Raw genomic sequence first — 15669 nt, 5'->3', positions numbered from 1 at the left:
GATATTTATATAGTAAAACTAGAAATAATAAAAAGTAGTAAAAGAACAATAGTAATGTCCTGAACCAAATGTGTGTCATTTAACTATTGTGGCGGCAGGTAGACTAGTAGTTAGAGTGTTGGGCCAGTAACCGAAAGTTTGCTAGATAGAATCCCTGAGCTGACAAGGTAAAAATCTGTCGTTCTGCCCCTGAACAAGGCAGTTAACCCACTGTTCCTTGGCTGTCATTGAAAATAAGAATTTGTTCTTAACTGACATGCCTAGTCAAATAAAATAATGGTAATAAATTATTATCAATCCCACAAGGTATGACTCCAAACACCCAGAAAAGGCTACTCTCCTTGATGTTATCCTCACAAATAATCCTGATAGGTATCAGTCTGGTGTTTTCTGTAATGACCTTAGTGATCACTGTTTTACAGCCTGTGTTCGTAATGGCTGCTCAGTGAAACCACCTGACCTGATTTGTCATAGACGCTTGCTAAAACATTTTAATGAGCAAGCCTTCCTTCATGACCTGGACTCTGTAAATTGGTATAGAATCAGCTTGATCCCCTCTGTCGAAGACGCTTGGAACTTATTTTTAAAATTTTCAGTGGTATTGTTAACAAATATGGAAATAAAGAAAATTATCTGTTACTCCACGTCGAATTCCATTTGGCGACAGGCTCTGCACACGCATACTCTTGCTGACTGGCTCTCGTTCAGGCAAATGAGAAATAAGTGCACTCAGGCTATCCGGAAGGCCAAAGTTAATTACTTTAAGGAGCAGTTCTCTCTACGTGGGTCTAACCCAAAGAAGTTCTGGAAAACGGTTAAAGGTGGAGAATAAACCCTCCTCCTCACAGCTGCCCATGTCCCTTAATGTTGATGATATGGTTGCTAAGGAGCACATGGTTGAGCTCTTTAATCACCACTTCATTAAGTCAGGATTCCTATTTGACTCAGCCATGCCTCCTTGCCCATCCAACATTTCCTCATCTCTCACCCCTTCTAATGCGACTAGACCCGATGCTCTTCCCTCTTTTTCAAAGTTTCTCCCTGCAGGCGGTCACTGAGTCCAAGGTGCTAAAGGAAGTCCTTAAACTTGACCCTGTCGTGGAAAATCACTTCAAATATAACTCTTACAAGAACTTTTGTGAACTCAAATAAATGTTTTTATTACAATTGTATTGCAATCTGGAATGTCCGCGGAACACACACCTTCCCAGAGCACTGGTTCGCTATTTATACCCATCCACACACATGAGATCATTACATACATTAATTAAATTACTTCTCCTATGGTCATCTGCCACCATTATCCTTCATTTCAGGCTTCCTGCTTGTCTACGCCCAATAACGCCTGTATCCGCTCTTGATTAGATTATAATGGGGGCAGGACCCCCTTGTCCCCTAAATTTAATATATGTCTATCTTGCCCTAAGCACTTATGACCTTTACCCTAAGCACTTATGGCTGTTCCTGTCAATTTTATCTTCATAATGGTGTCCTGCTTTTTCCATACATACACGTTACAGCACGTATGACTTTGGCCATCTGCTAATCTTTGGTTTCCTGTATTTTACCAGAATGGCAAATGCATTCACGTGTTCCCTTCTCCTTCTCCTCCTTACTCAATAGTGTGATATGTTTTTTTATATGTCTAAGCATTTACTCCTACAAATCCTCCCTCTTGAGGCTAATTAGCCTCAAAAACTACACTAAAGAGACATATAAAGAGTGAAAGCCAATACCAAAGATGGGCAAAAAGATTATCAAATGTAAATAAAGCATACAGGTTAACTGTGAATAAAGCATATAGGTCAACTGGACCAAACATCTCCAAACGTGAATACAGATAGGAGTAAAAGATCCAGTTAGTATAGAAACACTTATAATCAACCATTATATTTTGACGAAGCAATGAGCATGTAGTATGTAGCCTTGCCTGAGGTTATCTCAGTTATGTGGAATAAAGAAAATAATACAATGAATATGATAATAAAAACATAATAAAAAAAAATCAAAGACCTACATGCAGTTACAAAAGAAAATTGACACAACATCATTCTAAATTTAAGCATTTCAACATGATCCTCCCTCACAGACACCTCTCTAATAAAGTGATATCAATGATATCAACCTTTGTTTAGAAGATTAAGGACATGGTCCATAGACACTTGTAACCGGAATACCCTCTGTTACCTAACATGTTTTTGAAATTAACCTAGTTTTTAGAAGGCATAACTAGCTTTAATTAAAGAAACCATATATATATTCATTGATATACATATCTAAAAATTCAACCAAACATACAAAAACACAAGGCCTTAAACAAAAATAGATATACTAAAATCCTTACATAGGAGCACAATCCTCATCCTGACAGATTCTACAATCACCTCTTTGACATTTTGCGCAAAACACGGGGTCTCCGTGATGGTTATGGCCTTCCACATTAAATTTTGTGCACCACTTGCACTTACGGCGCAAATGACACTCTTTGTGGACATGTACCAATTAGACATTCGTCTGAATTTGGGAATACAGCATATACAGGTAGACCATCCTTACTGAAATCATGGCAAGCATAACCACCTCCCGGCATCACTCCATAAAGACAGTTTGGATTGCCAAAGGGGCAGTCCAGAGGTCCACCAACCGCATTACATGGCTTTCCATATCTATTAGTATAATGACCTGGGCTTCCAGGTACAGGATTAATTACCACAGGAGGGTCAGCACTCCTTACAGACATCTGTTTGACTGTTGTCTGGACCACAAGTGATTTTACCAAGGGTAAAACACAACAAAATACAATACCCAGAGCCAATAACCCTCCTCCCAGCATAATAGCCATTTTAGCAAACATAGCTCCCCACTTTCCTAATGCTAGATCCAACCAATCCCAAACATGAGAGTCAAACCCAGCATTTGCCTTAACCTCTGCTCGTAAACCTTTAAGTTTAGCCATAGCAATTGCGAAGGATCCATTAGGCGCAGTGTTATTGGGAATAAAAGTGCAACAATCATCTCCAAACATAACACAAACTCCACCTTTCTCTGCTAATAGCCAATTGAGAGCCTGTCTGTTTTGCCAAGTCATTTTACTGGTAGCCTGTACCTGTTCCCCTAATGCTGTTAGAGCCGAGTCAGTATAATTAATGAATCTCTGTTGGTTATAGTAAATATAATTAATCCACTCTAAATTCTTATTTGGTGTTATCCACAAAAAGATTGATTCAAATCCTGATTTAATCTCATCTCTTGCTTTGTACTCATTAGGAACACCTCTAGGTTGACCTATTGCATCCAAATAGACCTTGGGGTCAGACTTATATTCTCTTTTTACTCTATTTTTAGTATTTAGTTGCCTAGCATCACTAGGATCCCATTCAGTGATAGTTATCTGTTGAATCAACCTAACTCTTGCACAGAGGCCTGTCCATCCCTTTGGCAATGTTGCCCTTAATCTATTCCCCCCACATATCCAGAAGAAATCTGCAACTACCTTGGTCTGTTCTTCATACGGTGCAATTAAGGGTAGTGCTAGAGTTTGATTTTGACAACTATCATGAATGACTACTTTTCCCACCCAACTTCCAGCTGCTTGATAAGTAGCCCTTCTTGGAGTGTCTGCATTCCATGTGGTATCCGTAGTTAAGTGCCATGTGATCTCACACTTACCTTTAAACTTCCCTATCCCATTCTGTCCTTTTGTGCTGTTAAAACATTCATATGTTTGTTGATAATCTATCCGATATTTATGTGGGACCTCTAGCTTCTGTACTTCCATTCTTATATCCAATTCTTTACACCACTTACCCCAACCAGTTTGATTGTAATACTGATGATAATATGGATTACCCAAATATGACAAACATTCAGCTGGGCAATAAGGCCTTTCTGGTCTACTCAAATGACAAAAGTTCTTATTAAAATCAGCACAATCCTTGTAATCATAAGGACTTGGTACCACCACTAATTCTGTCAGCGGAGAGGGTGCACATAGTAAGCAATTTGTCAATTTTAATTTCATTGCTGTATATTGAGCCCATTCATACCATTCATTTCCTACTAATTTCTTCAATGATTTGTCCTTGTATAGTTCTGAAGTTAAAGCATCAGTTGAATTCACATTGTCCTTTTCTCGAGGCCGATTGTTAGTGTTTTTTAGAAAGTTCCAAATGTCAGTAAAAAACCCTTCTGGTTCTGATGCCTCAGGTTTCTTTGTGGGTACATTGGACTGTTTGTTAATGGCAATGGATGATACCTTGGTAGTAACTGCTGTAATCCTTGCAGCAGTTTCCACTGTTGTTGTCGTTTTAGTTATCACCGGCTCTTCCTGTTTAGGTATTGGCGTAGGACCAATTCTAATGACTGTGGTGCTACTCCCTTCGGTCCATCTGGTTCTTGTTATTTCAACTATTAATTCTTCACCTTCAACTGGTTCAATCTGATTCATGGTGAGCACCCACTCGTCTGCTTCTTTGGTTACTGTCAGGTCACATCCTTTTGGGTCCCAAATGACTTCTCCCTTTGTTTGGTGATGTGTCCATCCACAGAATGCAATCTCAGGTAGAGGCTTGATCCTTTTGATTGAGATTGTCTTCTGCTCTCCTATTTCAGTTATGAGTTGAGGTGGAACAGAGATTCTAACCTGGTCAGTCCTTTTTAATTGTTCGGCTGATTCCTCTCTTCTTTTCCTGCTTCCACCATACTTCTTGATCATGTGTGAGTCTGTTATTTTTGTACTAGTATTCATTATTACTTTTGCTATGTCAATGTCTTTTTTCTGCCATTCTAACTTCAATTGTTTGTTAGGGGGACCCTTCAAGAGTTGACAAGTCAATTGTGGGGAAATCCCCTTCCCTTTCTCGTGAGGCTTCTCTTCCTCTTTCTTCCCCTGAGGCTCCCTCCTCAGGCCGGACTGGGCTTTCATCTGGAAGGGTATCAATTTCAGGGAAGAGATGTTCCCATTCTGCAAGTGGTACTTCGGGATCCCACTGTGGAGGGCTTCTGTCAAAGAGGTCTGCCACAGCAGGTATGTCATCAGGAGCAACAGGCATGTTACTCCCCCCCATTTCTGGGCTTTCTGACCATACCTGAGGAAGCTTTGGTTGTTTTTCCCTTTCCTGTTCAGACTTTTTTCCCCTGGTACTTCTTCTGAGAGCTTTAGTTGATGCACTCGTCGTATCTTGGCTTGTATCTGGTCTGCCATTTTCTTGACTCCTCCCTGGCGTTTCGATCGTTTCCTCTGCTCCTGCTCCCTCCGGGCTCCCGCCTGGTGTATCAGCATCCTCTGTGTTCTCATCTCTATGTGGTTGTATCCTTTTCTCTGTTGGGACTCGTGTGCAGTGGTTTAGATGGTACCACGTCTTGCTTCCTTTCACCTGGACTGCTGTTTTTGTGGCTGCGGCCACCTCGTAGGGTCCTTCTCTCCTCGGCTGATCCCACTTCCTTCGAAACACTCGAACGTAGACCAGATCCCCTGGTATCACTGGGAGAGGTCCCTCAGGTCCAGGCTCCGGCACCGTCTTTTTCTCCTGTGAATATATAGCTTTGTGTATTTTGGTTAGGTACATCACATACGATTTTAATTCACTTTGCAATATATCCAAGGAGGGACCTTTATACAGTCCTCCTAACATTGGTATAGGCATGGGTCGACCCGTAAGCATTTCATGCGGCGATAGATGCGTGTTTCTGTTAGTTTCCATGCGGCAACTCATTAGTGCAAGCGGTAAAGCATCCACCCAATTAAGCCCTGTAGATCTACAAATCTTTGTTATCTTGTTTTTCAGAAAACCGTTAACTCTCTCAACCATCCCCTGCGATTGGGGATGATAAACACATCCCAGCCTTTGTTTCATCCTTAGCTGCTGTATTATTGTTTTTACAACTTTTTGTATAAACGCTGAACCATTGTCTGAGCTAATTTCGGACGGAATCCCGAATCTGGGAATTACTTCTGTTGATAAGAATTTTATCACTGTTCCTGACCCTTGATCCACCGATGGTACTGCTTCTACCCATCTGCTGAACCTGTCTATGATAACTAACATGTACCTTTTACCCCGTATAGGTTTTATCATGTCTACATAGTCCATCACAATATGTCTAAACGGGCCTTCTGGAACCGGTATGTGACCTATAGGCGTAGCTATACCTTTACGTATATTGTTTTTTGCACATATTTCACATTTTGACAAAATCTCATCTACTGTTGCCTGTAGATAAGGTGACCAAAAACCTTGTTTTGTGATTTTTCTTATCACCTCCCCCCTTGCACAATGATCTAGATCATGTGCATCATTAATAAGTAGCGTCAGTAGAGTGGTGGTAGCTAATATGGCACCATCATGTGTTCTCCATATCCCATGTCTATCTACAGAGGCCCCCCTCTGTAGCCAGGTATTTTGTTCAGTAATTCCAGCACGAGCCTGAATTTGAATTAGCTCAGTAGGAGATGTAATAGGTGCAATAGCAACCATGTCCATTAATGGTGCAATGAGAATTGGGACAATGCATTTGGATGCTTTCTTGGCAGCTTCATCTGCTGCATTATTGCCCCTAATTACAAAATCATTGCCTTTTCTGTGCGCTTGACACTTGATTATTGCTAGTTTCCGAGGATACATTAATGCTGTCATTAATTTAACAATTTGTGCATGATGTTGGATGGGAGTTCCATCACTCTTTTGAAATCCTCTCTGTTTCCAGACTGCACCAAACAAATGGCATACGCCGTGTGCGTAAGCAGAATCAGTATAGATATTAACTGTTTTACCTCTTCCCAGCCCACATGCTGCAGTCAGAGCCTGCAATTCAGCTAGCTGGGCAGAGCAAGGCTGAGGACAATGCTCTAATATTTCCTCAGTGAAAGCTTTCCCCTTTTGCTTAACTACTGCAAACCCTGCATGATTACCCATATAATCTTTAAAACAAGAACCATCTACAAAGTAATTTTCCAGATTATATCCCTCTTGATCTATTAATGGAATTGATTCTAAGTCAGGACGTAGTTTGGTAAAAGTTAAAGCCTCAGCTACACAATCATGTGCTTCTCCTTCAAAATCAAATGGAACCCTTTCTGCTGGATTCACAGTGCTACATCTTTTAATGAGAACGTCTGGATACGTGAGTAAGCTCATATAATCCATCGTCCTTGCATTAGTTAACACAAATTTACCCTGTTCTATCAACTCCACTATTTTATGATGGGTGCTGATAATTACCGGATACCCCATGGTTATAGTTGATGCTTTGTCATATGCATAATGCAATGCAGCTAATCCCTGATAACACGGTGGGTATCCCTGAGCTACCGGATCTAATTTAGAGCTATAATAGGCAATAGGTTGTTTCTTCCTACCACTACAAGTTTCTTGCATAAGAACAGCTGCTGCATAATTGTTGCACCTGTTTGAGACGTATAACAAGAATGGTTTAGTGTAATCTGGGGTGGCTAGAGCTGGTGCGGTTTGCATTTCTGTTTTAAGTGTTTCAAATGCAACCAACGCATCAGTGTTCCAATCTAGTCTTGCTCTTAGATTAAGCTGTCCTGCTTCTTTCATTATTTCTCTCAGAGGAGCTGTTTTAACTACATACTCTTCTATCCAATCAGAACTAAATCCTGTCATTCCCAAAAAGGTCATCATTTGGGCTACTGTTTGTGGTAACGGTGCTTTGCTAATACCCTCTAGCTGTCCAGGAGCTATTGCCTTAGTTCCATGAGCTATTGTTCTGCCTAAGTACTCAACCTGTGGTTGACAGTACTGTAGTTTTGTTTTAGAGACTTTGTGTCCCCCCTCAGCTAGTCGCCGCAGTACTTTTAGTGAGTCAGAGTGACATTGTTCCAAAGTTGAAGCACAGATCAACAGGTCATCCACATATTGGATCAATGTACCATCTAACATTAATTCCTCCAGGTCTGCTCTCAATATCTGATTGAAAAAATGCGGACTATCCTTAAAACCCTGTGGGGTCCGAGTATAAGACAGAGTTTTGCCCCTATATCTAAATGCAAACAAATGTCTGCACTCCTCCGCCAGGGGTATACTAAAAAACGCTCCACATAGGTCAATAACCGTGAAGTATTTGGCCTCCGGGGGAACATTAGTCAGCAGTGTGTGAGGGTTTGGGACTTCAGCAGGACAATCCTGCACTATATCGTTAACAGCTCTTAAGTCATGGACCAGTCTCCATTTTTTACCATCGGCTTTAAGAACAGGTAGCAAGGGTGTATTGCAACCACTGGGCATCTCTATCAATACTCCTGCCTTGAGCAGTCCTTCTATTGTCAATCTTATTCCTTCTTCAGCCTCAGGCTTCATAGGATACTGGGTTTTCCATGGAAGTTTGGCATTAGGCTTTATTTTGACAGAAACGGGACTAGCAGATTTAACTAGTCCTACGTCTGTATCGTGTTGCGACCATACCTCAGTTGGTATGGTTTTCTCCATTTCTGCTCTAAGTTCACTGATTAATCCTATTCCTTCACCTAACACTACCTGCTGGCCTGCACTAACCTCTACCTCCCTTGGATCACCTATCAACATAGTAGTGGTAACTATTTTGATGAATGATTTATCTTTTGAATGAAAGATTAGTGGATTGTCAGTTTTATCCCACTTCTTTTTCCCAACTTCCTTCATCATCGATCCTAGATCTTGATGTATAACCCTGATTTACCAGTAATGTAATGTGAGGAACAGAGTCAGAGACATTGAACCATTTCTGCACAAATTCAGACCCGTCTCCATCCATCACATCCATTGCGGCTCCCTGCTTTCCAATAACTATGATTTGAGACATTATTGGTGCTTTCCTTCCATATGCCCCCATAACCCAAAGTTGTTCAAGCAATGGGTCCTGATGTGGGTCAAATTGCATTGTGCAATGATACTCAGATTTAGCTCTAACTGCTTTAGGTATTTGGGCCTGGATGAATTTACCCCATTTCCTGACAGTTCTATCTACATCTGCTTCAATGCCTCCTAGCCAATATACATTGGCTGTTCCTTCTGTACCCATCACCGGTAATTGTAATCCTGTTTTTTCAATTATTACTCCATCAGGAGAACATTTAATTTGTAGGCCCATCTTGCATAGTGCGTCTCTTCCTAATAGATTAACTGGTGTTTGATCTGACACTAAAATTGGAATTGTGACTGATTTACCATCAGTCGTTAGCCGAACTGGAGCGGTCATTGGAATTAACTGCGTATTTCCCGAGAATCCTATTGTTTTGGCATATTTACCAGACATGGGGAGATGAGAGGCATAATTTGGACTCACACATGTGTAAGTAGCTCCAGTATCTATCATCATGGGTGTACCTCTGTTTTCTATTTGAACCTGCAGTATAGGTTCTTGATCAGCCCTTGTTGTTATTATTGGAAACTGACCCTCCCCTTTGGGATTCCCTGGGCATCCCTAGTTTTGTTGATTAGGCCCTGACCATGTGTTCACAGGACCTGAAGGTTGGTTAGGGTTGCCCCGCCAGTCGTTATTTTGATTCCAACTATTCTGATTTTGTTGGAAGTTTGGGGCATTATTCGTCGGTGGCGATCTACTATTTCTATTTCCCTCAGTCCGATTCTGCCATGGGCGTGTAGGGCACTCTCGCCTGTTGTGTCCTGTTTGCCTACATCCCCAACAGGTGCCAGGTGGCCCTCGAGAGTCTACAGATCCCTTGCCTTTATCACATTGTACAGTTTTCTGTTGTTTTTTCCCCCCATTCCAAATCGGGGGCTGTGTGTACACATTTACTACTGGCGGTGCAGTTGACACTTGGGCCTGCCCAGGGCCGAACAGCTGTGGCTCTCCTGGGGAATCAGCAGCCATTGTTCCCATCTTTGGCCCAGGGGTAGTGACGACAGCCTGGACTTTCTTCTTCCCTTTGTTGGTTAGTTCATCCAACTGCAGCTGGATCAGTTTTCTCTGAATGTCTTTTCCTTGATCCATCTGTCTCTGTTCATCTTTTCTGTGTTTCTCTACTGCATGGACCACGTAGTCACAGAATTCCCTGTAGGGTTTTGATGTGAGTCCCACCACATCCTCCAGCCTGCTCTTTACTGGCTGGGGCATGGCTTCTATTATTGAATTTCGGAACATAGTTGTCATTAGTTCATTGCCCTCAGGGTCTTGCTCTGTTTCCATCCTCCACCTTTTCAACTGTCCATGTAGGTAGGTAGCTGGGTTTTCTGTGGCTCCGATATCTTCACCTCTTAGTGCTTTGGGATCCACTTTTGTTGGATATGTTTCTCTTAAAGCACGCCAGATGGCTGGTCTGTATCTGTCGAACAGTAATCCATCATTTATCACTCCCCCACCTGCACCATCGATGCCACCGTCCTGCATGATCTCTCCCATAGTATGCATACTCGTCACCCTGGCCAGTAGTGCCCTTATGTCCCCCACCGCCAGCAATTTCCCCACTGTATGTTCTTCAAAGGTTCTGATCCATTTACCTGCCCCCTCATGTAAATCTGGTAGACGAACAACCAAACCTTCTAAATCCTGTGTAGCCCATGGCGTATAATGTCCCTGATCGCCTTTTATCAGAATCGGACATTGTTTTCCATAAAAGCCAGATTCTTTTCTTGACCCTTCTCTACGAGCCCTGGGGTAGTCTTCAGACAAATCATCAGTTATGTCCTTATTTGTGCTGCGGGCCCGAGCTTTTTCTTGTTTTTTTAGTCTTCTCTTACTTTCTTCTAGTTTTGACTTTAATAGTTCCAATTCCTTATCTATTTTTTGTCCAAGTAATTGACCCTCTTCTTCTAGTCCGTCCCTATAGTGTCTGTCACTATATTCCTCTTCTTCTTCCGATAACTCCTTATCTACTCTTGCTGTTTCTAATGCTGCCAGAGCCTTTCTTAAACCCCCATAACAATTGAAGCCATCTCCCTCAATCCTAGACTCTTTTGTAGTCTTTTTCTGGTCCTTTTCTGTTGAATAAGATGATGCACATGCTGCTTCAGACTCCTCACTTTCTTCTCCTTCTGTTACTTCTATGTCACCTTGTATATCCAAATGACCCTTTATCATTGGAAATTGTCCATTGAAATAAGGTGGGGGGTTAGGCATCCATTCTTTTTTCTTTTTCATTGTTTTGTCATCTTTCTTCAGCATTTCTCTTGCCGTTTTCATGCTTTTCAACAAACCAGATCCTTCTTCTTTGAACATTTTCAGTATTTCATTCTCTCTTTCTCGTTTATTTCTTCTTTTTTGTTTCTTGTCATTTGGTTTGTGGTTCTTTATTAGTGTCTCCATTTCCTCACACACAGAGACATCCAATGTTCCCACCGCTGGCCATTTGGTACTTAGTTTTCTTGTGCGTTTCTCCCATTTTATTGAAGTTTTTATTATTTCTTTTTTACTCAAGGGATGCCTTGCCCCTAAGATCTCTACTGGTGTTCTATTCATTTTATTATAGTTCTAATCAATTTTTATGATTTCTTTTTAATACCTTATCTTTACCTTTATTTATTTATATTGTTTATACTTTCTTACCTCTACTTCATGTTCCTTATTGGTTGATTCTATATTCAATTGATTAGTGAGTCAAGCCTCCCCTGTATATTCTGGCCACTCGATTTTGCACCCCTCTCTGCTCTTCAGGCTATTTTTAGACTGTAACTTCTGTAGACACAGAGTGATTTATGGCCTGTTTCACCGTACGTGAATTCTTTATGTCCTGGATTCCACTATTTATCTTAACCTACCTAGATTCGTTTTTAACTTTATAGTATACTTTCAATTTATCGGCGATTCTGTTTTCTCTTTTGTTACCCACTGTACTAACCGTATTTATAATATTCGGTTAACGCCTTTTTAAGTATTTTTATTTATTATTTGTTTTGACACCTTTTTTAGTATTCTACTATGGTCGCTTATTACTTTGTCACATCTGTGTTTTTATCCTTGATTTACAACTTATTTTACTTCAACGTTTCTTAATTCAGCTCCCTCTATCTAAGTAGTTAGAGGCACCCTTCCTCAACCTTCTACTCTGTCACAGAAAGGCTGCGCGCTCCCTCTTCTGGACGTTTGCCTACACACACACACACAACCTGTCTTTCCTTATGTTCTGTCTACACAGATACACTCATTTTTCTTACAGTATTTTCATACATTCGTTTATTTTTCCATTCGTTCATTCAATCACTTTGTTTTCACCTAAAAACAACTTGCAGTCTGTCTTTATTGACTTAATCCCTTTCTTCAACATAAGCCTAGGCTAATTGGATTTCTACGATATGACGAGAGACTACTGTCTAATCGGATCAGCTTGTCTTCATATCCTACCCAAACCCCCAATACTGATCTTTTCTTCTTTTGTTAGAGTAGTATTGTGGCGTGACCTACTGAATTACAAAACCCTGTTAGCTAGACAGAGCGGTTTTTTATTCGCAGGATTTTCTTTTGCATTTGAACGCCGCACAATCGGGCAAACGTTCTAAATATTCATCCGTACAGTCCTCCTTTCAGAGCGTTAACCATTAAATATTTATTTAACTACTGATTTATGTTTTGACCTTATTAACTACTTTTGCAGTTGAACGCCGCACAATCGGGCAAACGTTTTTCCTACAACCTAATATTTATAAGCTACTTTTGCAGTTGAACGCCGCACAATCGGGCTAACGTTCTTTCTGCCTTCTAAATATTCATCCGTTCAGTCCCCCATTCTGGGGCGGTAGCCATGAAGTATTTATTTACTAAATATTCACCCACAGACTATTCTGCTGTAAATATCCCACCCAATCAGACCTCCTTAAAAATGTTCCTTTTTTAAAGAGCGGTATCGTGAATTCCTAATTACTTATTTATTCAGTTCTCTGTTATCTTTAGAGCCGTTATTCATAAGTAACCTGTCCAAGCATTCCTTCTACTAATTTTATTGAAGAGGTATCACAGGATTTTCTACCTATTATTTATCTACTGATTTATGCTTTTAACCGTATAAACTGCCAGTTGTAGCCCTGCGCCTGAGCCCAGCCGCTCAACTAGAGAGTACAAACAGTCGCGCTGATCAGCCCACACAAGGCTGCTCAAAATGAATGGTCCAACGAGAGGGGCAGTCCGAATCACACACACTCGACACGAGTCGCCCGCTCAGGTTGACTGAGGTGTGTTTACGCACATCCCAAAACAGATCCTGATACGGTCGAACCCGGCCAAGCAGAATCAGACGGAACAACTCCCCCAATCAAACCAGACACATGAGCCCGTCTCGAGCAGTCCAACCAGAACAAATGCCCGCTCCCCCCAGCCAAACACCCAACACAAGCGAAGTTCACAGTTCCAGTTCACTCAATCTCTAGACATGCGCATTCATACAAAACCTAAATTCACACATGCATGCACATTTATTTGAATTCAAAAGCTCTTTCGTTTTTATCGTTTTTAGGAAATTTGAGAGAGAGACCTACATGACATTCCTCGCGCTGAGACAGGACCTCTGAAGCAATCTACACAAACATTTCAACTATTGTAAGAACTTGCTTACCTTATTATAGTTGGGCGGCCACCCTTGTTTGTCAGACTGTCCAAAGAACCCGTCATCAGCCAAGAACGTCCCCGTCCCTGTCACTCCTGGCAAGCTCGCCAAGTTCTGTCGTGGAAAATCACTTCAAATATAACTCTTACAAGAACTTTTGTGAACTCAAATAAATGTTTTTATTACAATTGTATTGCAATCTGGAATGTCCGCGGAACACACACCTTCCCAGAGCACTGGTTCGCTATTTATACCCATCCACACACATGAGATCATTACATACATTAATTAAATTACTTCTCCTATGGTCATCTGCCACCATTATCCTTCATTTCAGGCTTCCTGCTTGTCTACGCCCAATAACGCCTGTATCCGCTCTTGATTAGATTATAATGGGGGCAGGACCCCCTTGTCCCCTAAATTTAATATATGTCTATCTTGCCCTAAGCACTTATGACCTTTACCCTAAGCACTTATGGCTGTTCCTGTCAATTTTATCTTCATAATGGTGTCCTGCTTTTTCCATACATACACGTTACAGCACGTATGACTTTGGCCATCTGCTAATCTTTGGTTTCCTGTATTTTACCAGAATGGCAAATGCATTCACGTGTTCCCTTCTCCTTCTCCTCCTTACTCAATAGTGTGATATGTTTTTTTATATGTCTAAGCATTTACTCCTACAACCCCAAAAAAACATCTGGGTCAGATGGTTTAGACCCTTTCTTCTTTAAGGTTGATGCCCCTATCATCGCCAAGTCTATCTCTGACCTTTTTAACCTGTCTCTCCTGTCTGGGGAGGTTCCCATTGCTTGGAAGGCAGCCACGGTTCATCCTATATTTAAAAGGGGAGATCAAGCTGATCCTAACTGTTATAGGCCAATTTCTATTTTGCCCTGTTTATCAAAAGTGTTGGAAAAACTTGTCAATAATCAACTGACTGGCTTTCTTGATGTCTATAGTATTCTCTCTGGTATGCAATCTGGTTTCCGCTCAGGTTATGCATGTGTCACTGCAACCTTAAAGGTCCTCAATGATATCACCATTGCCATTGATTCTAAGCAATGTTGTGCTGCTATTTTTATTGACTTGGCAAAAGCTTTTGATACGGTAGACCATTCCATTCTTGTGGGCCGGCTAAGGAGTTTTGGTGTCTCTGAGGGGTCTTTGGCCTGGTTTGCTAACTAACTCTCTCAAAGATTGCAGTGTATCAAATCAGAACATCTGTTGTCTCAGCCACTGCCTGTCACCAAGGGCGTACGCCAAGACTTGATCCTAGGCCTCACGCTCTTCTCAATTTACATCAACAACATAGCTAAGGCAATAGGAAGCTCTCTCATCCATTTATATGCAGATGATAGTCTTATGCTCAGCCGGCCCCTCCCCGGGTTTTGTGTTTAAAACGCTTTACAACAAAGCTTTCTTAGTGTCCAACAAGCTTTCTCTGCCCTTAACCTTGTTCTGAACACCTCCAAACAAAGGTCTTGTGGTTTGGTAAGAAGAATGCCCCTCTCCCCACAGGTGTGATTACTACCTCTTGAGGGTTTAGAGCTTGAGGTAGTCACCTCATACAAGTACTTGGGAGTATTGCTAGACAGTACACTGTCTTTCTCTCAGCACATATCAAAGCTGCAGGCTAAGGTTTAATTTAGACATGGTTTCCTCTATCCTAGGCCTCACTCCCCCCTGTCTGGGATGTCTACTGCAGCCCTCGTCCTCCACGTACAACACCCGTTCTGCCAGTCACATTCTTTTGGGGGTCCCCAAAGCACACACATCCCTGGGTCGCTCCTCTTTTCAGTTCACTGCAGCTAGCAACTGCAACTGGAGCAAGCTGCAACAAACTCTCAAGCTGGACAGTTTAATCTCACTCCATTCAAGGACTCAATCATGGACACTCTTGCGGACAGTTGTGGCTGCTTTGTGTGATGTATTGTTGTCTCTACCTTCTTGACCTTTGTGCTGTTGGCTGTGCCCAATGATGTTTGTATCATGTTTTGTGCTACTGCCATGTTGTGTTGCTACCATGCTGTGTTGTCATGTGTTGCTGTCTTGCTATGTTGTCTTATGTAGTGTTCTGTTGTCTCATCCTATATTTATATTGTATTTATTTTATTAATCCCAGGCCCTGTCCCCACTGGAGGCCTTTTGCCAGGCCGTCATTGTAAATAAGAATT

At 41.5% G+C, this 15669-nt stretch overlaps 1 protein-coding gene across 1 annotated transcript; it reads right to left on the bottom strand.

Annotated features, from left to right (window-relative positions):
* Positions 1-3447: 3447 nt before the first annotated feature.
* LOC120020944 lies at positions 3448-15486 on the bottom strand. Its single transcript, XM_038964594.1, has 3 exons — positions 15439-15486; positions 13502-13606; positions 3448-5528 (listed from the first exon to the last, which is right to left on the bottom strand). The coding sequence occupies exons 1-3, from the start codon at positions 15484-15486 to the stop codon at positions 4803-4805; spliced, it is 879 nt and encodes a 292-aa protein (XP_038820522.1). The 3' UTR covers positions 3448-4802.
* Positions 15487-15669: the final 183 nt, after the last annotated feature.

Source organism: Salvelinus namaycush, chromosome 2 (assembly GCF_016432855.1).
Source record: "Salvelinus namaycush isolate Seneca chromosome 2, SaNama_1.0, whole genome shotgun sequence".
NCBI classification, from domain to species: domain Eukaryota; kingdom Metazoa; phylum Chordata; class Actinopteri; order Salmoniformes; family Salmonidae; genus Salvelinus; species Salvelinus namaycush.
The sequence above is the reverse complement of the archived record's forward strand: the minus strand, read 5'-3'. Positions and strand labels throughout refer to the sequence as shown.